This window comes from Battus philenor, unplaced genomic scaffold (assembly GCF_028537555.1).
Source record: "Battus philenor isolate CCGP_79_NKW_IND1 unplaced genomic scaffold, ilBatPhil1.0.hap1 SCAF_18, whole genome shotgun sequence".
Classification (NCBI taxonomy): Eukaryota; Metazoa; Arthropoda; class Insecta; order Lepidoptera; family Papilionidae; genus Battus; species Battus philenor.
In genome coordinates this window covers 5,209,843-5,237,449 of record NW_027181680.1, presented here as the reverse complement: position 1 = coordinate 5,237,449, position 27,607 = coordinate 5,209,843, and the positions used below count along the sequence as shown (strand labels likewise).

The window sequence follows — 27,607 nt, the reverse complement described above, 5'->3', positions numbered from 1 at the left end:
ATATAAATTTACAATCAGTGAACTGTCAAACGCGTAATTGCAATTTTATTTATTTTTCATGAGAATCTTCTACAAAACATAAGAAAATTTTAAAAAGAAGTAGTAAATTCGATATAGTCGGCCTAAAATGTGTATGTCATTAACAAAAAAATTAATACGAGAGATTAACTTTTATTTAAACAGAAAGATTAAGGATTTCATTTTCACAGTAAATTATGAATAACCCTTTAAACGGTTGCTGGATATTCAATATTTTGATAAAAATTTTCTAACGGGAACTCATTTTAATACTTCTCATACATACCATGTACTCACTAAGTATGTTGTACGTATACAGATTACCGGAAAGCGGTCCAGACTAAAGAGGGACAAATGCACATGTACAACTTTTGTGACGTAAATAATACAATTTAGACTTATTACATGATGAATCATGTTTACTTAAATAATTGTATAAAAATATAACACATGACTTGGAAAATTGGATTGAATTCTCAGACAATTTAAGTAAAGCTCTTAAGACTCACACATTTTACACCCACGCTTAGCAAAACAATGTTTCGAAGTGGGTGTTGTGGCCGTGACATTTACGATATCTTCAAAAGGAAATTAAATGTTTTAGAGAATTTATGAATTATATTAAGATATTATTATTAATAAATTGATTTTTTTCGTACACAGTATGCACAAAAATATTTAGAGCCATAATAACAACAGACTTATATAAACCATTAGTTTATTTTAGGTATTGTCTATACCGATTTGACACAAATCAGTATAGATAATTATAATTTTTAATTACACCTCTTTTATATATTTTTATATAAAGTGCTTAAAATCGTCTTATAAATTAAAAAAAAAAACATTTACCTTTATGAATATACGATTTAAAAAATACTTTTTGGTTATCTCAATTACGTATTTACACAATCAAAAAGTTCTTCAAAAAGAACTTTATTATTCAGATCAAAATAAAAGAAAATATCTATACGAAAATTATATTTTTTTACCAAATATTTGAACCATATTTTAGCAACATTGCGGGTCTTTATCTGTTAATAATTTATTTTATTTATACTATTTTTACATTCATTTTATTTATTATATTATAATCCATCAGAGTTAATTCGTACAATAGAGGCGGAACACTGCTTAATTTCGTAAATTTGTGTACAGGTGTAAAGGTTTTGGTTGAAAAAAACAGGGTTTCTGTTGTGTGATTCTATTTGTATCCTAATTTTATTTAATGCCATGTTGCTAAAATCAATGATATAAATATAAGTTGTCTCTTTTTCGTAGCATCCGTCGTTACATACAGCATTGTCGCGGGCAACACTTACGATGCATTCGTGATTCGGAACTTCACGGGTGAGATTCGAGTTAACAACGAGTTGGACTACGAGAACATAACTAGCTACAGCCTCGACGTGAAAGCTTTCGACGGACTTTTCGAGGACTACGCGAAAGTGATTATAAATATTGAAAATCTTAACGACAACCCGCCGGTCTTCTTGGCCAACTACACTAAAACAATCGAAGAGGAAAAACTGTACGAAGGATGCATTGTCAAGGTACTTTTAATCGTTTACAATAAAAAACATTAAAATCAAAATATCTTTATTCAAGTGGGCATCTAGACACATTATGAAAAGTCAATTATTTTTACATTTTTTTTTCAAATATTTATATATTTTTTTCAAATATTTAACATTCAGTGTAGTAAGATGGTAATAAGCTATCACCGACTCGAAATGCTAATTTGTAAAGAGCCAGAAACTCAATAGTTGCTCTACCCTGCAAATTAGTCAACTAACCAAGAGGTCTCTATCTGATATTAATTAAAAAGTAGACTAATAAATTTATTATTATAATCATCATATCTGGTTAAGAGTCTAACAATAAACTAACAAAGACAAAAATACTTCTGAAAATTTTTATCCTTCCCATAGGTGGAGGCGTACGATCCCGACATCAAAGACCGCAACGCGCCGCAGAACATTGTCTACTCCCTGGTGAAACACGAACAGAAGGAATTCCTGCAGATAGACAACGACGGCTGTCTTCGACTAACTAAACCCCTGGACCGCGATCAGCCCTCGGGCTTCACGAGATGGCAGATCCTTATCATGGCCGCCGACCAAGGGGGCAGGCTTGGATCTGATAGTTTGCGATCTACCACTGAAGTTATATTAGAGCTGACTGATATCAACGACAACGCGCCGTTCCTCACAAACGTAAGTCCATTTAATAATTTTTTTGTTTGTGGCCTAACACGGATGATAAATCGAAAAATATTTTACGACAGTGATATTAGTTAAAAGACAAACGAAGACATACTTCTATATATGCCAATATTTGCAATATTATTTTAAGATTTTAAATTATGCTTTGAAATACAAATATATCGTCCAGTCACACGATATACATAACTCCATATTTTACATAATAACTAATAAATTACAGTGATGTAAGTACAGTTAGACTGTACGTAGAAAATGTTGATGATTTTTATTTTTAAGAAAAATTTGAGAGACCCATAAAACATGCGTAACGAAATATATTTACCTTACGAATTCATTTCAGAATTAATTTATACATCGTGTTAACATCGCTTTGCTTTTAATTTCGTACGTAAGTTCCCTTTAATGGGATCGTGTTCTTACAGGTTACAACTTAATTTTCACAGCGCCACATTAATTACAGGTTTTTGTGCTTTGCGATAAAAAGCACGCAATTTCACGTTGTCGGCCACAGTCGCCGTTCTTTATAGCTCGCTAAAGTATTGCCACCGGCGCTTTTTAATAGCCGCCTCTTGTATAGACTTTATTAGAGCAGTCGAGAGAAACAAGATGACAGTAGTTTTCCTAATGGATAAAGCACCCTGCACATTCATATACATTATAAAACAATAATTGCATTACTAATGACTTGATTGAACATAACGGTACTGACAATTCCAGTTCAGACGATTTACCGGTTCAGAACGTAGTAACCAGTATTAATTATTCGTATTTTTATTTTAATCCATGACAGTGCAACAGAAATAAGCTCAAGTAGGGAAAAAACGGTCCAACTGAAAGACTAATATATTTTTTCAGTTAGAAATCGAACCGAAGTACCCACACGTATATACATTATAGACTTTATTAATTGCACATAATGACTTTAAAGATATTTTTTTTAAATTATAGGAGCTAAAGGGGAACGTAAATAAAGCTTTTTTGTATACCACAAATGAACCAATAAAACAAGTCACCGTCGGCCCAAACCTTCATTTTATACAACTTTATCTCTACTTCTCAAGTAAGTCAAAAACATCTGTTTCTTTTGGATGTTTAAACTTCGCCCGCAATGAATTGGCGCGGCAACGCTCCCCCAACTTTTCGCAGCCTCTAATCTACCTGAGCTCCCGTGCTTGTGTTATGAATAGGAACGTTTAAGAAACTGTGAACAACAATTTCAGCCGTAAGATTGCTAAAAAACAATCGACAATTTTTTTCCGGGCGCGCTCGGTTCGCGGTTCTTGGGCCCGCAATTACAAAATTCCGCGAAACAAAAGAAGTAGGGGGTAAAGTTATCGCTCTCCGGCCATTCTCAAAGCGATCTCGTATTTCATGATTAAGAGCATTTGTTCAACGTGAGCTCTACCGTCAATTTTTTATGCAAATACCCTCTTCGCTTTTATACGTACATTGTATAGAGTTGCTGACATAGAAACGCACATTGGGACTTCTTCATTGCCTTTATGATTATTTGTTATGATTTATTCGGCAGTTACGCAGCATTTTGTGTATGCTGTTATGTTCGTGTTTAAAAAGTATAAGAATATTTATATTTGTATAAAGGAAACTTTTCCTTTGTTTTTTAATAACTACTTGGTATCTGGACTACAAAACTTGTGTTGCAAAATAACAAACGTTCAAGAATACTTCCACGCGTTTGTAAGACATTTCATTTCACACAGATCCATATGAAAAGTGACATAAATATAAAGTCCGAATTTAACTTTTATCGATTTTTACATGCAGGTTTTACGCGTTTGAAAAAATAAATAATTTCGAAATTGCGGCCAATAATAAATGTATCTATCGAGGCATCATTTGAATATTAACTTAGTTAATGCAAAAATTAATAATAAAAACTATAAGTTATATGAAAATAATAACAAAGTTATATGCCATGATAATAAATATTTATTTGGCAGAGAGTTTCCTATTTTAATTAAATCGCAGCAATGAAAGCTAATTTTATTTCGTTGAATGATTTTGTACTTAATAACTTAGAGAATAGTAACAGGAGAAGTCAACGTGCAATTTATACAATTTCTAAAGTTTTCCGTCTTAATCAATTAATCTTCAACAAGTTCAGTGTTAAGTTACCGGCATAAAATAAAGTCTAACACGAGTCAAGTTCGATACGTTTGTTACATAGAAATTGTGAAATTAAATCGATTTTGACGTAAATATCCGATATATTTACGTTTGTTTGTTGCGATTGACGTAAATTTACAGAAAAGCATGTCAATCTTTGTTCTTATAATTTTGATATCTTTAAACACATTTTCACCTACCTTGACTTAAAACTATTTGTTCAGTTACACACAGTAGTGTTTTAAAATGTAGTGCTGTTTAAGTTTTCAAATAGAAAACAACGTTATGTGCACTTCATATGCGTGATGTTACTAATTTATCTATAAAATTTTCGGTTAACAAGGGTCTTTAAAAATATTTTTAGGCAACAGAAATTTTAAGAATTTGATCACAGAACGTTCTTTATTGAATTTATTGACGTAACATATCTTGTTGTCACAAACAAAATGGATATAGACTCATCAAAAATGATATGATTATTTTAAAACTTATGAATTGATTGAAATTATCACGGACACGTGTTATCAATTTTATTTAATGGATTCAGGCGTTACATTGCGGAAGTCCATCCTAAATAAGAAAGGACCAATATCTAGCCACCTCCGCACATGCAGTGGTTGTCGTGCATGAAAGTGCACCGCCCGCCAGCCCGCTCGTAAATGCGCATGCGACAGACAATGCAAACTACACAACCGCCACCGTAAATTCACCCAACACCAGATTAGTGCTAAACACCGAGTCACTCGGTGTTTAGCACTAATCTGTGTAACAACTCCTGAAGATGCCCCGTGGAGGGGTGAAACACGTGTTGGGTGAATTTACGGTGGCGGTTGTGTAGTTTGCATTGTCTGTCGCATGCGCATTTACGAGCGGGCTGGCGGGCGGTGCACTTTCATGCACGACAACCACTGCATGTGCGGAGGTGGCTAGATATTGGTCCTTTCTTATTTATCAATTTTAGTTTTATCAAATTTTCTTCGCAGGACTTAAGTACATTTGAGATCTAAAAGCTATAACTGTTTGTGAATATCGCAAATAGAACAGGCTTTGGTCACGTAGCAGTGACAAGACGGCAGTCGTGGAGACGGTTTCGCCCGTATCATCTTTGTAATAGAAAATTTAATTAAAAAAGTATTTCAGCTCTTACTTTCACAAAATAGCTATTTTTTAAAAATCTCAAAAATTTTAAAAAATTATCGATGGTTGCAATGGGCAGTATTAGTAACGTTAAAGTGGACAGAAACCCATAAAGAGAATATAAACTAAGTTAATGCAAATAAGTATTTTTTTAATCGTAATTATAAATGTCCTTGTTTTTTATATAAAATCTGTTGCACCCTATTCAGTTTTATATTTATATGGATTTCTTACTAGTTATATGTAAACACTAACTATGCAGTAACGCCTGCACTAAGTTTACTGTGTTTAAATGTTGGTTAAGTAAAGTTTTTCAAAAGACGGATTTCTTGTCTTATAAAAAATTTACCGGGTAAACGTATGTTGAACAGCGGACGTTCTTTGGACATGACGATGATCTTTTTATTTCCATTTATTTTTATGAAATTTCTTATATAGTCTTATGGCTGTTTTATAAAGTAGGTGCTGACCTGACAAACTTTGGCCTTGGGTGTAAACAATTCGAGCTCTAATCAATAAAGAAACATTCATTTCCAAAACAGAGCGTTTATAGAAATGGTATTTTGATACATAACATTGTTAGTTCTATTTCTTGGTGCGTAAGTAAATAATGTTCACGTTGTTCAAACACGGATATAGACGATAAACAATTGTAAATGAAAAAAAAGCTTTTCAAAACTGATTCCACAAATTGCCCTTGAAATAATTTTTCGACATTAAAAATGCAAGCCGCACTGGAACTGGACTGGAACTGATATGTAAAGTTGATCTCAGGCTATGCCGAAAAGAAATGTTTGATGTAACGTGACAAATTTTTTATGTGTACATATCTTCTTAGTAATTTTTAAATGTATTACATTATTAGAATTTTCAATACTGAAACAAACAATGAGTTACTTAAAAATCACATAGGCGAACGTCGGAGTTACTTACAACAATGTCAGTAATCCTGATTTATATCAGGCCGCAATACGAACTTAATTATTCAGAGCTCCCGCTGTCTCAGCAGAACATTAGGCAGACATGGTGGCGCCATAGCCACCGGAACGCAAAGGCCCCTCTTAGCACCCGAAGGACTTATTTCAGACTAGTTTATGTTAATAGCACTGTCTTGATATATCTCCACTGTTTCTATTAACACTTCGGAAGCTCAGCGTCTTTGAATTTCATAGATTAAATATTTGTAGAGGATTTTGCCATTTCATTACGTGAATGTATATATCATTCATGGTCTGATTACCCTTTATAAAAATCAATAAATCAATATATATATATATATATATACATATATATATATATAATAAATATAAATCGTTTCCATGTTCAGATTAAATAACGTAATCTCATATCAAAGTGATTATTATCGTATACTGTCTGCCTTGCAGACTTTGTACTACCAGAATCTAATTTGTAGTTGATCTGTTGCATTCGAATAGAAAAAAAAAAAACATATATCAGACCAAGATGACAAGGGAATTGGAAATCGGTGTAAAAGAGCTGTAAAGCTGTTTGGTAACAAGTAAGATGATGCTTCATGCTGATAGAATATCAACTATATTTTAGATAAGGCACATGCCGTAATTCACTATGCGGGTCCAATACGGATAGAGGGATAAAACATGGTTTTCTGTTGTGCATTGCTCTAAATAAAGTAATCCATTTCATTATGACCATACATGAAGACTTGAAGAGCGTAATGTAATATAAATGACAGAGGCTAAGAGCGGCCCTCCGCCACCACCGCTATACTGCTTAGCGTTGTACTTCCCACGAGAGCTCTACTTGAACCGCACCGGAATGTATGTGCGAAGTGAAGAACTGTGAAAATGGCCTAAGCCTTGTCTGCCGAAAGCAAACGGTTTCGATAATTTCGAGTTCTATACGGTTTTGAGTTCTATAACATGCACATAAAGATGAGAAAATTGTAATCATGACGTTCTCTTTCACGTGTTATGAAACTGGACGATTTGATTTGTAATCTATACTATTTCAAGATTTCATTACAAAAGCTAATAATGAACAGAATAGAACATAAAGAAAATATCTATAATAGTCGATAGGAGCAAAATAAATTTATTCTATTATATTATATATTAGTTGCAATAACGAACTCTGAAGCTACCTGTTGTGATAAATTTGGTATATCAAAGCGCTAAAAAAAATCAGACACAAAAGCTCCATATGCTTCACTACTTATTTTAAGATAAACTTTTCGTTCTTTAGTACTTTTTTGGTATTTCAAAATTAGTAAATCATTATTTAACTTTGTTTCAAAATCTATTTTAACAATATTCTTCTCACGTCGTATAGTGAATCTCTTTTACAACATAATAATTTTTCATATTTTTCAAATAGGGTGCACAGAAAGCTTGAAAGAATAACAATTAGATTCCTATCTGGTTTAATTGTGAAGGCATTGTTCGCCGCGCAGCGTCATGTAGAATGGTATATTAGCGCATTTTTGGGTTGCGGTCGGCCGAGCCCCTCCAAGGGCGGGATTAAGACAGCATTATCTAACTTTGCGCCGAGTGAAGGCAATTCATTTATTCGCAGAGCTGGCGGATGGCTTCACTTGATAGTCGAGTCGGCATATTCCTTTAGATGATATCGGCTTCCGCAAAATTGGTTTAACTTTGAAGGAATTATCCCTTTAGAGGTTTTTAAAGCAAGTTCTATCATTTGTGTAGATTAAATGGAAAGATAGTTCAAAGTATGGAAAATTATGTTTTGGGTAAGAATTTACATCAAATCTGTTGAATTAACTTTGTCATATAGCCTTTTTGCATTAAATTTCCTTTAAAGTTTTCAACTTTGTACAACATATTGAACAAAAAGTGCATCTAATACGAATGCATTTATAATGTTTAATTTTCTTATTATATAAGATAAGAAATTACATATTGAAGAAATTACATACAATAAGAATATTGAATAAAATAGACTTCCATATTTTATACAAAATTCTATTTCAAGATAATATTTAATATATACAACTATTGTTTTTAGGTCGAACATCATTTACGGTTTAAGGAAAATTACAGCTGTCCATCTACATTTTTCGAAACGTAAAATACATGTATTTATAACACAGAATATACATCCTGTTTCCGACATTTCCATTAAAGCGAACGAAGCTAAAATGTAAAAGGATGAATTAAACTCTGTCCTTTCGTTTCTGTCATAAGTCCGTCCCCAAGCCCCTGTCTGCCAATATAAACTCAAAACGTTCAATATACGTATACTAAAAACTCGTTGCCTAAGTGATAACGCCAAAAAATAAACCTCTATAAATACAATAATTCTTTTAATTATTTCAACTAATTTTACATTTGCATTTTGCCATGATAAAAAAAATTCATTAACACCTAAAACACGAACAACTTGCCGTGGGTATGAGTAGCTAGCAGCACTTTTTATCTTGCAATTCATATGATTTACTTCTATTAATTGTGGTTTCCTTACTGCCAGAACATGTATATCTTCTCGAAGTGAGAGTATTTGTCGTAGTCTATCATGCATGCCCAATGTTTATTACATCGTATCTTTCAATGTTTTCCCGTGGTATTTTCTTTACTATTTGCAAGCAGTGAAAATTTTTTCATCGTTGACATAACGCGTTTAACGAAGCAGTCAAAATATCATCTCTTGTTTTCGCTTAAAAAGTTAAAAGTTTGTTCAACCGTAGAGTTGAAACTTTACAGTTATTTCCATACTTAACGATGTACTCACTGGAGTACAACTACTTCCGTTTCTGTTACACTGCTGTTTTTAACAATTCCCTTCAAATGTTTTCCTTGCTCAAAGTTTAAGCATCCGAATGCTCTTTGAAACTTATTCCTTGCAAAGAAAGGAAAGATGTTGATGAAAGGAAGCAAACGCTCGTGCAATGTCCGCAACTTATTACGAAGTTATGCTCTAACGTAGTTAACGTAAAGATAGAAAAATATCGTTACTTAATACTTTTTCACTTAAAGCAAACCTTTTAACGTGTCATCGGGGATCGAATAATCTCAAAAAGTTACATAAATAGGAAAAGTTGCGGCGAAATTTATGCTGATTGTTGATTCGTAAACATCTTGAAAATTGTTTCCTTATGAAGTTTATTTGTGTACGAGGAAAATATTCAATTTATTCTTTCCTTTAAACTCGAGAACTTTGGTAAACGCTTTTTTGTCACCGGGCTATCTGGAACGTTTTACTTCGTGGTAAGCTTTTTTGCTCGACCGTTTGTTGTGTTTTAAAGAATCTACGCAGAATAACTTTTGTAGCTATGAAACGTTGTGGAAGCTTTTATTGTATTTTCCTTTGAAGTATTAAAAGCAATGAGGGAGGGAAAGGTTATGTTTTAATAAAAACATCTGAAACGAATTGTAAAACATTATCTCTTTATGCAGTTCCACTATTCTATTGTGGAAAGAAATTTAAATTTTAGCATTTCAGTTGTACCAAGCAGATTCAAAATAGATAAAACTATTGTTGACTATGTTGAGCTATATTATTGTGTTTATGTTTCTGACCTTCGAGTCTTTTGCACCTATGGGATCTTAAAATTTTTGACACCTATTCACGAAAAATTATATTAAAGAAACATGAAAGCTTAATTATCTGAATTAGCTAATTTTAATAGAACTGTGTAGTATATGTATACCCATGGCTAATAATACTCGATATAATTTAATTTCTTTCCTTTTAATGCATTTCATGTATATGATGTTGTTATCTTGTTAATGTGGCAAATGGTTTTGACTGTTTGTTTAGTAAATGGTTAAAACGGAAAATTAATATTAAAGCAGACAAATAGAATAACTTTCCAAATCAATACTTGCCATTCAGCTGTTTATAATTTCCAAAAGCCGTACCAAAAGCCTTATGACCTGATATTGCGTTAAAACCGTAGTCAGCCTAGTAAAGCCGAGAGCTTTAATATTTCTTCCTTTATCCCCAGACAATTATTACAAATTTTAAAAAATGATATCGTATAAGGGAGTTCTTTGATGTAAAGCCTTACTATAATTTTATCTTTCGTTATGTTGTAATAGGTAAGTCTATTTGTAATTTGAATTTAACACGAAAGTTTCCTATAAGAATTCGTTAGGAGAATTATTTTGTGTTTGTGATGGCTTCTTGAACACAATATGACAGATTAAAATAAAGGCGCATCCTATTTATCTACGGTGATTAAAATGAAGAAGGCTTAGTAAATTTTGGAAACTTTTATTGAAATTAAAAAAATTTGCGGATTCTCGCGGCTTATTATTATTATGATGATTAATTCGTTTCTAGTGGTTTACAGAATGGTTACAGATAAGACAGGTGTTGGACGACCACGTGCTAGAGTTTTCGCACGATATCATTACACTTGTTATTTATTATCGATGTTGGTCCGATTTATACCCAATAAGCACACGGTATCAGAGTAGTAACAGTGTTAGGCTTGTTTATAGATTTAATTGTCTTGACAAAGGGTTCCCTAGTAGATGAAAGGAGCCCATTTATCTTCTCTATTGAAGTAAAGGTTTTTAATTTTACTTCAGTCGATTGCTTGATTATCGCCTATGCTGCAAAACATATGTAACGTTGCGAAAATAAAACTTAAATATAATCATTAACGTCTACTACTCTAAACGTCGTGCGTAAAAAAAACGTCTTCTATTGTACATGGGCCTCTCCCATAGATTTCCAATAGGACCTGCAAGAATTGGCCTGCTTTCAGCTTTTGCTAATGACCTTAACATGGGTGACTGTGACTCTACTCTAGTACCTGAAGACCTCAGCAGCCATTTGTAGTGCACGCTATGAGACCTACTCACTCCCTCTCTATTTTTCCAATCCGCTGGGCTATGGCGGTATACTTTCGTTTATCTACGGATCTTATCAATCCTGAGAAAATATTAAATATCCGCGAAAATCCACCAATTTTTTTATTTCAATATAATAGTGTTTTTAATAGTAAAAGCTTTAATAATTTGTCTTTACAGACGCAACCAGTGATATGGTACGAGAACGAGCTCCCTGGACAAGTGGTAGTTTTAACTGCCAAAGACTACGACTCGGCGGAGAACGGGCCGCCTTTCACGTTCGCTCTCAACGATTCAGCCAGCTTCGATATACGCTCCAAGTTCCATATACAAGGTATGTTGGTGCTAATTTATGATAAGCATTTCTTTTTATATTTACAATGCGTTGCTTACTAACGCAATTATACGAATTCTAAGAACACGTTTTCGTATACATTAGGGTTGTGAACTGTGACTTAAAACATAGCTTCTATAAGGTAACACTATCGTATCCATTCGTCGAAACAAAAGTGCATTTGTGAGTTGAGTTTACTGAATAAGTTCTTCAACATAATGCTATATACTAAAATTTATTTTACACTGTTCAGAGCACGGAAATGTAAATTTTAGGGTCCGCAAATATAATCTAGTAACATAGAAATTACAAATGTCAAGCAAATGTAAATCGCATTGAGTGAGCGTGAAAAGCGTTAGTATGTTAAAAATATTAGGCCAGAGATATCACACAACTTTCATGCAAAACAAACAGGAAAATGTAAATACTCGCATAAAAATTAAAATACATTTTATCGAACACAGTCATTGAATTTTTTTTTAAATTTTGAAGAAAATTATGCACTTAAGCACGCGGTGAAACGACGCATCGGACAGCCACTATTGGAAATCTATGAGGGAGGCTTGTCCGGCGACGGACGTTCTGCGGTTGAAATCATGGTCACGATGATTGTACTGCGAGGCTTTGATATTCCAAAATCTCAATTATAATTACTTAGATGGAATGTTGTTCAAAAGGATTCACTTCGATTTACCGATTCACATCTCCGCTTGTATAAGATTTTCAAAGAACCTTCAAAATCGAGTTCCAATCAATTAATGTAGTTAAAACGCAATAAATGGCGTCTCCGGCGGGTCGGGCGCGAGCTGACAACTTTGTTTTGGAAGTGCTAATTCAATTTGGTCCGTTTCGTCGTGCCCCTATTCAAGTTCGCGTGTTGATAATTGTAACCCACGTCTGCGGAAATTATTCAGCGCCGAACCAAAATCGAATAAACTTTTTCACTCGTGCGAACTTTCCCATACGACGAATGTGACAGAGAATAATTTATAACTATTTTACATTGCCAACACCTGGGAGCGTGTGTACAGTCAATTCACAAAGTATGTTTCTCGTACGGTACCGTTACTTGGCTTCATTTATTTTAAAATGTTCAGTAGCTTTTCTCGACAGAACGTCAATTTTTTATATAATTGGAAAATATAATATTTAATAGTTAAGAATTATAGGGACAAACCGAATATAGAAAAACCTTTTTTGGTATATTTCGTGACTAAAATAAAAGGGCATAATGTTTCTGATTAAAAACATAAAATTATAAACCAGTATTGATACCGTTATGTATTGTCACCGCTTACATGATATATATACATAGCGCATGTGTCTAAAGCAGAAAAAAGTTATTAGGTTTTTTTATCTCATAAAGTAGTAAAAAGTACGCTCTGGTACTCTTACAATATCTTAACGGATATTTGACCGACAGACATTTGGCCAAAAGATCAGAACAAAGTGACATTTTTACGTAGGTCAACAACAGATCGAAAAACCGAACCTCTTTTTATGAAAACATTTATTGATAAGAATTTAGAACTTTTTGTAACATCAACTCCATTTGTCCAATTGAATTTAATAATATAAAAGTTAATTATTACATAGAACACAAGCTTATTTTTTTAGATAAACGGGCTGCTATTTCTGTAGTTTAAAGTCTTTTGATATAATGTTAGGACACATAATCAGCCCAAACAAATCTTCTGATTCTCTCAAAAGATTTTGTCGTATATTGTCATACCATTGATTGCAACTGTATTACATAGATTTTTTAATATGTAGCCAATTCAAACCACGCTATCTTAGTAGCTACAGCTAATAAGAACGCCATCTTAGTAGCTACAGCTAATAAGAACGCCATCTTAGTTGCTTCAGCTAATAAGAACACTGAGATTACCGCACACCATGTTTGATGCGAAAGCAGTCGTCGCGATGCGTTGACTCTCATGCATAACCGTTCTTTCAGAGTCTTTTTCTACATAGCTCTCAACTAAAACAAGTTACAACCAGTTAAGCTTTACCGCGAAACCGTTAAGTAACGTTTATTTTGTGTCGATCACTATATTGGTTTTGTTGTTTCAAAGGATGCCTCTGGCGTTGAATTTGTTTTCTAATGCTCGTTTATGCGTTAAATATTGTTGAAGGCGTACACTAATATTGATAGTCAATTGAAATCAAAGGCGTGGGCGGATCCGTATAATCCGATCCGCGGGACTTGTTAGCAAGACTGTTTTCGTAAATAAATGACCAAATCGTCTTGGTTACCAACCGTGGGCGTAATCATTACATAGCCTTATTATAAGTTTTAATTACGAAGCCCATAAAATACCCCGTATTTATCGTAGTAAATTACCATTCTTGAACCTACAGTGTAGATTGCGTACGAAATTTTAAGTGTTTACACATTTCACTTTGAAGTATCAAAACGTGTATTTTTATATAGTTTCATTGTCGTTTTTGTTGGAGTTCAGTGTATTTTTGATTTCACAAAATATCGCCTTTGTTCATAACAAAGACGATTAATTATTATTTGTGTAGTCAATTAGATCGATTGATTTTTATATATATAGGGAAAGCACAAGAAATGCAAATGTCAAATAACTGATTTCTAAAATATGATATTTTATAACTTCGTTATATTTACCACGGTAATTAATAAAAATATTTAAATAATTAGTATGGTTTAACACGGTAGTTACTAAATCCATCATACCTTGAAATCGTTCAATGTCGTATGCCCTGCTATATTTCATCATCACCGTGTAAATCAAAGATGTCCATTGCAAGAAGCTTATCTTCTCACAAAAGTCGTCACGATGGCCGGTCTTGCGTTGCCCGTTTCCAACAACTTCCCGTCCTTCCGACTTTTACTGTCTACCTAGTGGGAGGCCACACAGCGTGTACCAGCTCGTGGTCGAAACTCAATAATCTATGGACCCCAATGACATAAAATTCAAAGTTGTCATTTATTTTTTCATATATTTGTTCGCAGGCAATATACTATCGACACTAAAGTCGTTCGACAGAGAGCAGCGCAAGGAGTACAAGATCCCAGTCGCCATAACAGATTCAGGAACACCGAGGTTGACCGGCGTGTCTATACTGCACGTGGTGATCGGAGATCGCAACGACAACCCCATGGCTCCGGGCCACAGCGACATATTCGTATACAACTACAAGGTAATTGAAATCATCATTATGTATTGCATATTGAGTAATACAAAATTACCTCACGCCGTATTGTCGTTAATTACACCATTCTATTTTACATACCGGAATAATTAATTACAATTTACATTTAATTAGGCTTTCGCCATTGTTGCACCGTACAGTCACAGCCATTTTATTTTATTCAATGTGTTAAACAATATTTAAAAAGGTTGCTTTAACAAAAACAGTTTACATATTGATAAAGCAGTAACACTTGTCAGCTAATGAATAGATTAAAAACAATTCACAACCACTCTAATTCCGATTATCGTTACGCTTCGAGTGTCTGTGTATTTCCCCATCGCGTCCCAGCCATCCAGTACAGTTCCCCAAGAGTTGTGCTCAAGTTGCACCCGCACGTACATTGTAAATTCATTAGGTTACTTCAGAATTGTTTACTGCAGTAGTCTAAAACTCTTTAGTGCTACACATAAATTCCTTAAATCTGTCCCATAAATTTTCGTACTTCACTCGATGAAGCATTGGAGGTTCACTGCGAGGAGCACAGCGGTTCTCGTAAGACACTTAGATAGAAATTGCAAGTTGAATCGTCAAGACAATGTTACTTCTGTTTCGTACGACCTTGTCATTTTGCACATAATCGTAAAATTCACTATCACGTATGAAGTTACGTGGCTGACGCTTGAACTCTGTGCCAATTAAAATTAATCAGTCATGGCATTGAAATCTACGTTAAACGCCAGTATATTCATTATTATAATAATTTTATGCTAGTATTATAATAGTTTAGTCGAGGTGCGCTTGTCTAAGTGTTATGTTTTAAGTTGAAAGAGTAATGGACGTAGATATTAAATTGGTTTTTCCAGTTTAACTTGTAATTGGTATTAATCTTCGATTGTTTCCTTTTAATGCTCCAGACGGAATTATACTTCAATGAAATTTACAGCTGGCGGTACTACGTGAGTATTAGCGTAAAAATTAAATTCATTCAACAATCGCTGTATAATCTGTGTCTTCATTTTTCTTACTTTTAAAAAATTATTATTTCCTTTTTTTTCTAGTCAAATTGTACTGGATGGTTTTTTTAAAAGTTTCGGTGTCTTGATTCGATAAAAGTTTCTAAGTTTCGAGTCTCTATCGAAAAACACGCATTTTTTCTATGAATTTTCTCGGCGGAGCATCCCTGCTTTTCAAATTAAAGTCGCAGCTCCACTCTCCTCTCATGGCTTAGCCTTAAGCTTGTATTTCAACTTAATATCTCGAAAGAGTAAACATCCTTTTGTATCTAAGACTCGTTGGACTTATTTCCTTTCGTTACCCTTTAATTTATTATTTTTCTTGGTCATATCTCTTGTTAAGTTGTCTTTTTATTTTCAATTTATAAATGTGTTGTAGTTTTATAAGAGTGCTAGAAAATTAATGTTGCCTTTCGTTATCTAAATAGTTTTCATTCAGAGATTTGGTTTAGACTGTTTTGTATTATGGCATAAAATGCCAACATTTTTCATTATAGAGACTGATCGGCTATAAATATAAAAGCTTTAAAGGGATAAATGTTTAGCTCAATCGTAAGCAAAAACCTTTAAAGATATTGCACTTATTTCAAGTCATCTTTTCTGAGATCTGAAATTATGTTGAAATATGACAGAGAAATAAGTTCTGGCAATAACAGATCTGCACGTCTGCAGGAACAAGTAGTAAAAAATATGTATGTAATATTCTGCATTCTTAGAACGCTTTTTTTTACTATGTTATCATTACGTTATTTATTATTTCCAAAAACATCGATTTTTTTGGATAGGGTATACCGTATATTATTTGATAGCCAATAAGCTATACATTCACCCCTTAAAGTTCTACATCTATAACGAATCATCTAAATCAGGTCAGGAGGTATTTCAAACCGTGACAGTTGCTTACTCTGCATCAAGCACAGGTCCGGATATGTGAAATACTGATGCTACCTTAAGGATGGCTTGGCTAATTACTAGCTCGAAGCTCTTGATTTGATAGAGCGGATTCGATTTATAGGTGATAAGGAGCTATTTCTTAGTAACTTTTAAGCCTTGAACCACGCCGGCGATTAGTGAGTCAGTCAAATTGTGACAAGATTCATTTTGAGGAATGTGCTTTAGAACTTCAAGATCTTATTTCACCACACCTATTTATCTATAAGACGACTAGGAAGTCAGCACAGTACCACTACTAGAAGCAAACCGAGCGTTTTGACTCAACGTTTCTGATCAGCACGAGTATGGAGCGATCTGCCTGCTTCCTTATTTCTCCAGAATTATAACCCAGATCCCTTCAAGGTCAGAGTGAATAGGTACCTACTGAGCCTGCGTGTTTCATCTCCGACTAAATCGTCGCTTTCCACCAGGCGAGTTGATGGTCAAACGTGGACAAGGAGTTTTTTTCATGTTCTGCGGACAAGGGGTTAAAATATCTCCTGTATTTTGAAATTTGAACATACATTAATATTATTAAAAAAAAAAACAAATGCATTTTGACGGATAATTGCATCAAAATTTTAATAAATGCTCATCCATTAACGAAATGCAGTTATAGCTCGCAGTCGATTAACGCGAAATTCAATTACGATTGTATCACCGCTTCATTTCATTCACAGTTCTTTTGAATGAAATTATCAGCGATGTGTTGTTTACGTCCTCAAATTTTATGTAGATATAAAACTTAATCAATTGCTAAAGTTTGAAAATATTATAACATAAGGTATGTTACTATTTTTTCTAATATCGGCAATAATGTTTTCGAATTAAAATAGTATGCAGTGGGCTGAGCTTAGCTCCCGAGGAAGCCTTGGAGCTTTGCTATCTGAAGCTGCGCTAGGATTTCGCAGTATAGTACAACAGTGATCATTCGTCACAAAAAATAAAAATCCAAAGGTTATTATTTATGGATGCAATTATTTGTAGATAAAAATTATAAGATTAAGTGTCTGTCTAAATCTTAATCCAAAAGCATCTTATCAAGTTAGAAAGAAATACTTTCCTCTGTTAAATTAAAAAATTTGCCCAGTTAAAATCTCTGATGTATAGTAAATGAAATCTGTTTTCGCTGTACCGGTGACAGGAATTCGCCACTGAATATTCTCCCACATATACGTTATTTACCAGTGATGTGATTCCGAATGATTGGTTATACTGAAAAACTTTAAATTTCACATCATATCCTAAAATCAATCGTTTCAGAAATAATCAATAACTTCAGAAAAAATAAATTCAGATTACTACATATTAAAATTTATTATTATTTATTATTCGTACTTGCTGACTTTGTACTGCCATCTGGTATATGGAATTCTTAGAGAAAAACGGAGTGACACAGGTTGATTTAAAGCTTTACGGCTTTATGCTGACAAATGGCTGACAATTTGTGCTGACCAATCAACCTGTATGATTTATTTTATTGTGTCTCTTTTTTATTTCTGAGTCACAAACAATTATTTTTACACCCCTAACTTAATAGTCAAAATAGGTGATACGATTCAATTTGCATTCAGTGAAGCCACTGACGAGGTATAAAACGAAAGTGCCTCTTTAAGAGCGTAGCCGGCGCTCTCAGTGGCACCAACGAACCATCGTAAAGCGTGAATTTTTACGATTTTTCACTCTGGCCGCGACTATTTTTCGGAATTAGACCTTTTACTGTCAGACTAAAGTTATGCGCCCTTTTACGCCGTGCGTCTGTCCCCTGAAATAACGCTGGGCATAAACGTCTTCCGCGTAATTTATTTTGCAGCTCGCATCGCGACGTGGATTGTACACAAATATTAAACTATGCAAAATTGTAGGTACGGCCGACAAATATTTCAATGTATTACTGGTTTTCAGAATATTTTAACTATTTGCTCTTTGTTTTTAAAAAAATAATGTCACGAGTAAGTTATCTGCAAGAAATTGTCAAGACTTGAGAGTATTACCAAAAATACTCAAGAAAAGTTGTTAATATATATAAGAGCAGGATTTATTCGCTTCTATCTTTAAAAGTTTCAGTGTAATTTGATAATCGAGGCAAATGTGTCAAATGTATACATATATGCAAGTACTCAACTCATCGCTTATGAAACGAACAGTTCCCGAGTTATAATCGGCTCTGCGGCACCTATGGGTAGGGATGGAGTTATAGATCGCCTTATGTGTTATTACATCGCATCCGTACTCTAATATTAATATTCCATATTTAAATGTAATTATTATTTATATAATATTTATAAGCTACGAGAACATTTAGAATAAATCTAAAACTGATTACATCTGAAAACTACTTGTATCAGCTTTTTGTAATTTAAAAAAGTAGTGGGTTCGTGAAGTGTCACACAACGACGGTAAATACTGCTTCATTTGTCTCATTTGAATAATTAATGTTGCTCAGAAGGTTATCCTTAGCAACGTAGTGAAACAAAGTTTCACACTTCACCTACATAAAGGACCACGATAATGTGCTTGTTCTATAATAATATGACTATTAAAATGTTAATTTTGCCTTAATGAAAGTGGGTTTAGTGCGTTGCGCGGGTGTAAACAGGGATTATGGTGGGGAGGCAGTTTTTACGGTCTCGCCCTGATTCTTGTGAGTAACGGTGACGGCAATATTCCAGATGAGGTATCTCTTAGTGACTTTATCATAGGATTAGCTCAGATTTTTCGTGATATTTCAAGACATTTTCACTGTAAATTATACGTCTTCTACGCACTTCTTTACGCACCATGTACCAAAAAATCTTAAATTCAATTATAAATCTTTACTAATAATATTAAAAAGAAAGTAAAAGTAAACCAATAACAAGCAGATTAAACATTTTAAACAAAAATACGCTTTAGCAAAATTAGTCTTAATAATCTATTTGCGTTTAAGATTACAACGGTGGAACAACGCGTGCAAATTCTGAGATAGGACTTTAATACCCGGAGAACTGTTTTGTTTATGTCCTAACTGTATTTAGATAATCCGAAATTGAATACAAATGGGCCCGTAAGGTCCCGTTGCTTAGCGCTCTCTAATTCGTCGTAGAGCCGCTCCAACTGGTCTTAATGAACCTGAGACATCGCCGCAAACGACACGAGACCACTTCCCGCGCCCTAATTGAACAACTTCGTCCGAGATTAGCGCGTCTATCTACGAAATTTATTTATTTCTTTACTCGTCATTATTGTTCATGTCGCCACATTCAGTTACATTTTACACGTTATTAAATGTTATTTTTGTGAATGCACTCTACCATTATTCCAGATGTTAATTTTTTTTTAATAAATATCAATAATGTTTTAGATTAGCATGCTTCTGTTGATTCTTCTAGTTTATTTATTTTATACGTAATCAATAATTCAAATGTTTTAATAAAATTGTAGAGTAAATATTACTTCATTTAAATGTATCTCGATTATACAGTGTTTTTTCATTATTTATTAAGTTTCTACCAGAGGAGGATTGATTAGTTCTCTCCAATTTGCACATTTGTTGCTTAAGTTCAGAAACTTTCAACGGTTTGTCCCCATTAAGATTATTTTCAATTAAAGATATTTGTCTCTCACATAATAAATAGAGAAAATTTATTTCTATTCACAACAGATATTTACCTCTATTATTTTAGTCCATGTTACCTCAACTATTTTCAATATTATTTCCTGGTGGGTGGTCATAAACGTAAAAATATATTACACTTCAGATTTTTATAATAATTATATTATTTCAGTTTGTTTCGCACTCTTTGCATTGTTTTAAGCAGTATATCGCTATTAGGTAATAAGTAAAACAGTTGAGATAAATTTAATATAGATAATACATAATGACGTGTCCTGCATTGTCTTGTTAGTACTTTTGACGACGATTATAGATGATTGTAATGATCTATATAAGATACAGCTATTTTGAATTTGACAGCTCTTACAAAGGCACCTTAAGAACTTCTGTCATGTATTTTAAGTGATTACATGTCTGTTTCAATACGATTCGCAAATATTCCGACCGCTAATTAGTTCTGGTGACAGGGCGAGGCGCCGGACACAGAGATTGGTCGCGTGTTCGTCGACGATCCGGACGACTGGGATTTACCGGACAAGAGATTCATGTGGCTGCCGTCATATGAAAAACGGAGTCCGTACTTCGACGTCCACAGCAACACCGGCATGATAACTATGAAGGAAGGCACGCCTAACGGCACCTACTTGCTGAGATTTAACGTAAGTATACCATCTTTTATAGAAAATATAGTTTAAAAAAGTAATTTGTCATAGTGAAATTCTAATAGTTTGAAAAATATTTTATATAAATAAATAATTATTATCTACATAACTGTATATTTACTAGTAGAAGATGTTTTTGGCAAGAGGTTATAGAAAAGTTCCATAGTTTGTGAAATAATTGCATTAGTGATGCATACCATCTCATAGGGTACTAAAGGAAGAAAATGTCGTGAATATCCAAACAAGTATAATGTCTATCAGTTATTATCAAACTCTTATTCTATAAAGTATTAGGAATTACTTTACGAAAAAAAAACTTTTTTGTATGGTATTTTGAAATTCATTCGAAAAATTAATGAAGAATTCGAAGTTAAAAAAAAAACTTTATCTTAAAATAACCTTACATTGGAATAAAATAAAAAAAAAACTAATTACTGTTTATTTATTAAAAATTTTAACATTATATTGAATTTATACCCAGATTTAATAGACTTAAAACACCCAAATTCTGAAAAAAGTTCTCTGTTTTAGTAAACACGACACGCCAGCACTCAACGGTGATCCCTCTTGATTTTAAATAATGCATCCTTTGTTGGTAAAACGCAATAACCTTGTAATAGCCTCTTAACTTTTCTCTCGAATGAACCCCTCGTCATGTACTCCACAAACGGTTGCTCCATTGTCATTTTTTTCTTTACAAATTTTCAAAAAAATACAATGAAAACAATCTATTCATAACAAAACGTTTATTTTAAGTGGAGATGTTCGATATTGAAAAGATATGTCTCTTTCAAAACTAACCTAACAATTGATAAGAGAACGTTTCGAAGTTAAACAGCAATAACCGTTATCTTTACTTAGCAAAAGATTTATTTGAACAAGAAAAAGTTGCCCGGACTCCCGTGCCACGTCCCTCCCGGGTTTCAAGTTGCGGTTAAAGTTAATAATTTAACGTTAAGTATTTACTGCGCCGGCCGTCATTTTGCACGCTCATGTTTTAACCACAGCGCTGTTGCCGGATCTTAATAAAAATATTGTTCCGTGGATGTTTTACGCTGGAAAATTAAAAACTTTCTCGTTAAAGATTTATTTACGCTGTTACGCTTGTACTTGTTAGTGTTTGCAGTTTGCTTGCAAATTAGCCAGGTAATAATATAAAGGTACTCGTGTTAGTTGAACACGCCTTTTTAATTAAACTAAAAATTTTGATTATTATTTAAAAACAATTAAATATTACCTAAATTAATATTTCCAAGTAAGACCTTTTGACTTAACTGGTACTTTGTATACAAAACCTAATAAATATTGAGTATTTCTTAAAATTTGTTTAGGATACTGGTATGATTTAATTAAAACACCAACGCTGATATTATTTCTAATTATTATCTAACTGTGGCATTTTAAATTATGGTAAGACAAATCTACACCAGTTATTTTTATATTACAACAAAAAGTGTATATTGAGTGTTTTTTTCTTTTGTACGTTTTAAAATTTTTATGTTAAAAAAATTCCGAATGCAACTTGGTAAATTTCCAAATAGCGAAAATTTTTTTAATTTCTTTTATGTTCGTTTTAAATTTAATTATAAATCTAAAGTTAAAAGTTACGGATATTTTAAAAATAATTTAATAATGTTAGAATTGTATTAACAATGGATAAATTCTTAACTTTTCCTGATTCTATTATCTGACCTGGTAATTTTGATCTTCCATATTTCTTATGATTACGCACATATAAAAATATATAAAAAAACATAAAATAAATTATTTTAGGTGACTGAAGAAAACGAACCTCTTGTACCGTTTCATTGGGTGGAAGCCACTGTTAACGTCACCATAAAGGAAATCCCGGAGGAAGCGGTGGACAAATCAGGCTCTATCCGATTTGTCAACATCACGGCCGAAGAGTTCATTATACCGGAAGCTGACGTAAGTCTTTTTTAATAAATTACATAATTTAAACATATCCCTATTATTTATTTTATCACACTTAACGAAAACTGGCGCAATGTAACCGTGCCGATAAAAGGAAAGCGCGCATAACATATATCACAGCTGTTTCGGTCGGACTATATCTGTATTATTACATACATAAAATGGCAACATTTAAATGAATACATACAGTTGTGAGTCATAGAGCCAATCCAAATAGAGGCTTGTTCTCTTTCATTTATTGCCTTTTTAAATGTAAAATGAAGTAATTAAAAAAAATATTTTTTAATTATTTAATTTTACATTTTGTTCTTCGACATCTAATCGGAAAGTAAAAATATAAACTCGGGTTGTGTCTTGTGTTGTCTACTGTTAAAGATGATCGTACTGCCTAAAAAGGTTAAATAAATTAAAAACAAATTATTTATCCTAGTATTCAGTAAAAAAGTTTGAAAGAAGAGTCGTAATAAATAATTTTTGTTGATAAGATATGATAAAAAATATATTATGATTAAACATATTTTAACAATGGATGGTCTTTTTGACAATAATGCAAATAATTATGTTCATACGATACTCGTAATCTTTTTCAGTGTATTACCAAATAAATGTAACGCACTGTGTTCGACAAAAGTTTGGAAGGAAAAAATCTTCGATTCTGTTAACTAATAATGTTATTGATAGGATAATTCAATTTCCGACGTACATAAAACCATTACTTATTTATCTCTACCGCGGGTTCCATCAAAAACAAATAGAAATTCAGATCCACAATAATCCGTTTAACGTCCGCCCGGAGGCATTTCAATTACAGTGGTTTTGAAAAGACAGTAATTGAGGGAACATATTGGTTTTTGTTAGAAAATATATATTAAAAATACTAATAACTATCCTATTTTGAAATTTACTACATCGTCAATTGCTTCTAAGTGGTGGTCACTTGCTGCACAACATGCCAGGTTTGCCCGTTTATTAATATGAGTAAGGTTTAATTTACCTTAAAATAAATTCAAAGTACGTAATGTTTGCTATTGGAACAAATATAACAAACGAAGGATTAAATATCCTATTGACTTGAGATGTCTACCACTTGTTCGAATTGCAAATGCCTAGGATCTGAGAAGAACAGGCCATAGAAACTGCGGGACAGTATTCAATTTTTTATGCATATATGTACACACACTCTCATACATGTATACATGTATATATATAATTAGATAATAAAATAACGTCGAAGTTATGTTACTTACAGTGATTCTTAAATTTTAAATTTCATATTCGTAACAACCCTAAATGCGATTAGGTCTTAAGCGACATATTAAATTTTTAGATAAAACATTTGGCAATGATTTTATCTATCTAATGACACAAAGGCTAAAAAAAAAAAGTCGTAAGAATTTCGTCTACTGGTGTGAAATATACAGTATATGCAATTGAATTGTATACTTGGCACTATTATGCATACGCTATCACAATACCTTAATTCACAATAATACATATGTAACCGGTATTTACAAGCTGCATATAAATATAATACAAAACACAACAATTACACATTTCGTTAACAATAAATCGTAGTACAAATTTTTGTTCAATATCAGAGTTTATTGAACAAACAATTTACTATTCAAACTATCAAATCAATGCAAAACAACGATTCATATTTCACACGCCGCGCTAATTAAAATACAACCATAACTGCATAATCGCACGATCTATATTTGACGGATGGTGTGACAATGTAAAACGCCTAAATATCGGTTCTCGCATCGGAATTTAGATTCTTGCGAATGTTATGGGGCTTAGTCACACCATTCAGGTACAGTGGCATGCACTTCTGAAACTCGTGGACCTTGTGCCGTCGTTATAACGCTTAGATTATATCTATTTGCACTCAAGTCGGTGTGCGCGAATGTACCAGCGTAAATTTTGCTCGCTTCCGCACTGCGGTGACCCAATACTTCTTTTTCTGTCTAGCACGAAAGCTTGCTGAAAATTCGTATAAGTTTATTGCTATATCTTAGTTCCAAACTTGCTGACTCTGGTATTGGATTTATATTTTTATTGACAATATATTTTTGATTTATCGTCTGGCGTTGCGGGTTTGTTAGAGAAAATATTTTTGGGTTCACAGAAATAGGAGACAGACGACAGATGCACCAAAATATATTCATTCTTTTTAAATAATGATATAAGTATTGAACGACAGTTGAAAATCAATTTTACATATATATTTAGCGATCACTGTTGAACGGTTCAGTCATATCAGTACTTATACACACATTTATAGTAAAATCATATAATAATTTTATAAAAGGTATTTTAATTTTTTTAAATGGCAACACTACTCGACCCAGTCACTCTTTTGTGACAATTTTCGGTAAAAGGATTGAGAATGGTGGGGTTGAAACAGCGTTTTGATTATTGAGTCGGGAGCGCATGGTCACTCGTTCGATAACCATCGAAGTGATAAGTTGTCTAGAGGAAACTATGCTAGTTGGCCGATAAGAGTATTAAAAGTGGAATAAAAGTATTTACTGTGCTTTGAATTGGAGTTTTTCTGATAATCATTAGATTTTTAGTGCGCTTCCTTCCTGATAGTAGTAATGATCTCAATTTCTTATTTCACAGTTAAATTGCCTCCGTGAGGAAATAATTAAGGAATTAAATAAAATGTTAATTTTTTGTTGCTTTCTATTTATGTAAATTTCAAGACCTAAAAGAAAAAATAACATAGCGATGAAATATGATCAAGTTTTTTTCATGTGTTTATGATTATTCATCTGTGTATGCATGTATGTATATGTGCGTGTACAATAAAGAATATTAAATTAAACGAAAGTAATTGTAAATGTAATAATATTTGGAAATAGTCAATATTATAATACATAGTCAATATATAGATAAAAACCTTGTCCAATTGCTTAAGAATAGTGTTAAAATGTTTTTTAAATTCATGTAATTGTTTGTCATCGTGAAAGGAGTTACAAGGAGGTTTTACATTGAAAAATAAACTACTTGGTATTAACCTTCTATTTATATAGACCACATGTATTCAACCGTCGACAGAAAAATAAAAAGTACCCCCCGCGCCTACGTAAGAATTAACTTGTGTTATAGAGAACGGAGGTTAGAAAAGACATCTCTAGTAATTATTTAGTTATAGTAGACAGTTTTGTAAATATGCCGAAAAATTGAAAATGAGTGTAAAATGAGAATCTGTAACGGTTTATAATGCTTAACCGCGTATGTAAATATCGCAGGGTGATCCAGAAACCCAGTTGCAAAGTATCATCGGCGGCAATTCAAAACGTTCATGATAATTTACGACCGAATCAACGGCAGTTACTCGCGACGATAGTTTAATTTGCAAATTTATGCCCGCCACCCGTGCGGTACACATTTGCATGTCGCTGTTCAACGTCGCTTACTGTGTCAAAAGGGACAATAAATTCCTTTTTGATTATGCCTAGTTGATCGCGGTACGCGCTCGTACATATTTTCGTATGGAGAGCAGTTTAAATTTTATGTTTGTTGTGTTCTAATTTAACGTCCAGTTTATTTAAATTTTATTCTAATTTTATGGTTTATCAAGTCATAACTATAATTAACTTACTAAAGATAACATTATTAGTTAATATATCACATTCACACTGTCGTTTACTTTTTGTATACCTTGTCTGGAATTATTTTAAATTCTTCACTGTCCTATATTTCGTTTCGACCAAAAAGGTCGATACGTGCCTCTAAGTACACGTTGGACAGACAACATTTATACGCTACAGACATTTGGTCAGCGTCTCCCGTTGAAATTGACGAAGTCGGATGAAGTAAACAACTTTCAACCGGTCGTTTTGGAAATCTATGAAAGAGGCCTATACACAACAGTACACGTACGTCTGAAATATTGATAATGTGTAATAGATTGAATTTATTTCACATAATCGCTATATTTTTACTACGCTTATGTGTAAAATTATCTTAATCCGAAAATGTTTATTACTAAACATTGCTAGTACAACCTTGAGTGGTCTTATCGTAAAAGCAATCCCTTTTAGGCAACCATACGAACGAAGCTACTCTACAGAAAAGAAAAAGTGTTAATATTTATTAAATTTTATAAATACCTAGTTCACACTAAATGAAATAAAGTAATTTTTAATTACATAAAAGTATGTAGCCAAGAAATTAAACAGTGCTTAAGGTGCAAAGAAATATTGCATAAAAGTTATAAAATATGTGTAAACAAATATGGCGGCGTGTCAAATGCTTGCTTCTTACAGCTGAAATCGTTGTTATTCTTTATTTTTGATAAATTTATTTGAGATATTTTTAATTCACGTACTTAGTATATTTTTCGGTGTATACTTTATACCGAGTAATCATTTTAAAAAAATACATATTAAATTAAAAACACAAAACTCATTCAAGAAAGTAAAAACATCCATCCACCGATTATTTCGTAAATGCTAGTTCTTAATAACTAATATCCCCAATTAATCGTTTTTGGTATTTGGAGTTACCTCCGAATCTGGTAACGATCGAACAGCGTTCGATGCAGTGACTAACATGCATGTCACGAGGAGTCAAAACCTTACGATGAAAACACCTCAACCGGCCTCACATGTCTGGTTTTCATAAGTAATATTTTTCGTAAAGTCGTGAACG

The 27,607-nt window shown here is 33.0% G+C and overlaps 1 protein-coding gene across 1 annotated transcript in view; it reads left to right on the top strand.

The window, feature by feature from the left end:
* The window catches only part of shg (shotgun), a 276,010-nt gene that overhangs the window by 226,339 nt on the left and 22,064 nt on the right, over window positions 1–27,607 (top strand). Inside the window, exons 10-15 of the mRNA XM_068763776.1 lie at window positions 1,300–1,571; window positions 1,950–2,234; window positions 11,486–11,639; window positions 14,623–14,810; window positions 20,813–21,004; window positions 22,781–22,936. Coding sequence (XP_068619877.1) covers window positions 1,300–1,571; window positions 1,950–2,234; window positions 11,486–11,639; window positions 14,623–14,810; window positions 20,813–21,004; window positions 22,781–22,936 — 1,247 coding nt within the window. The remainder of the gene's footprint in view (window positions 1–1,299; window positions 1,572–1,949; window positions 2,235–11,485; window positions 11,640–14,622; window positions 14,811–20,812; window positions 21,005–22,780; window positions 22,937–27,607) is intronic.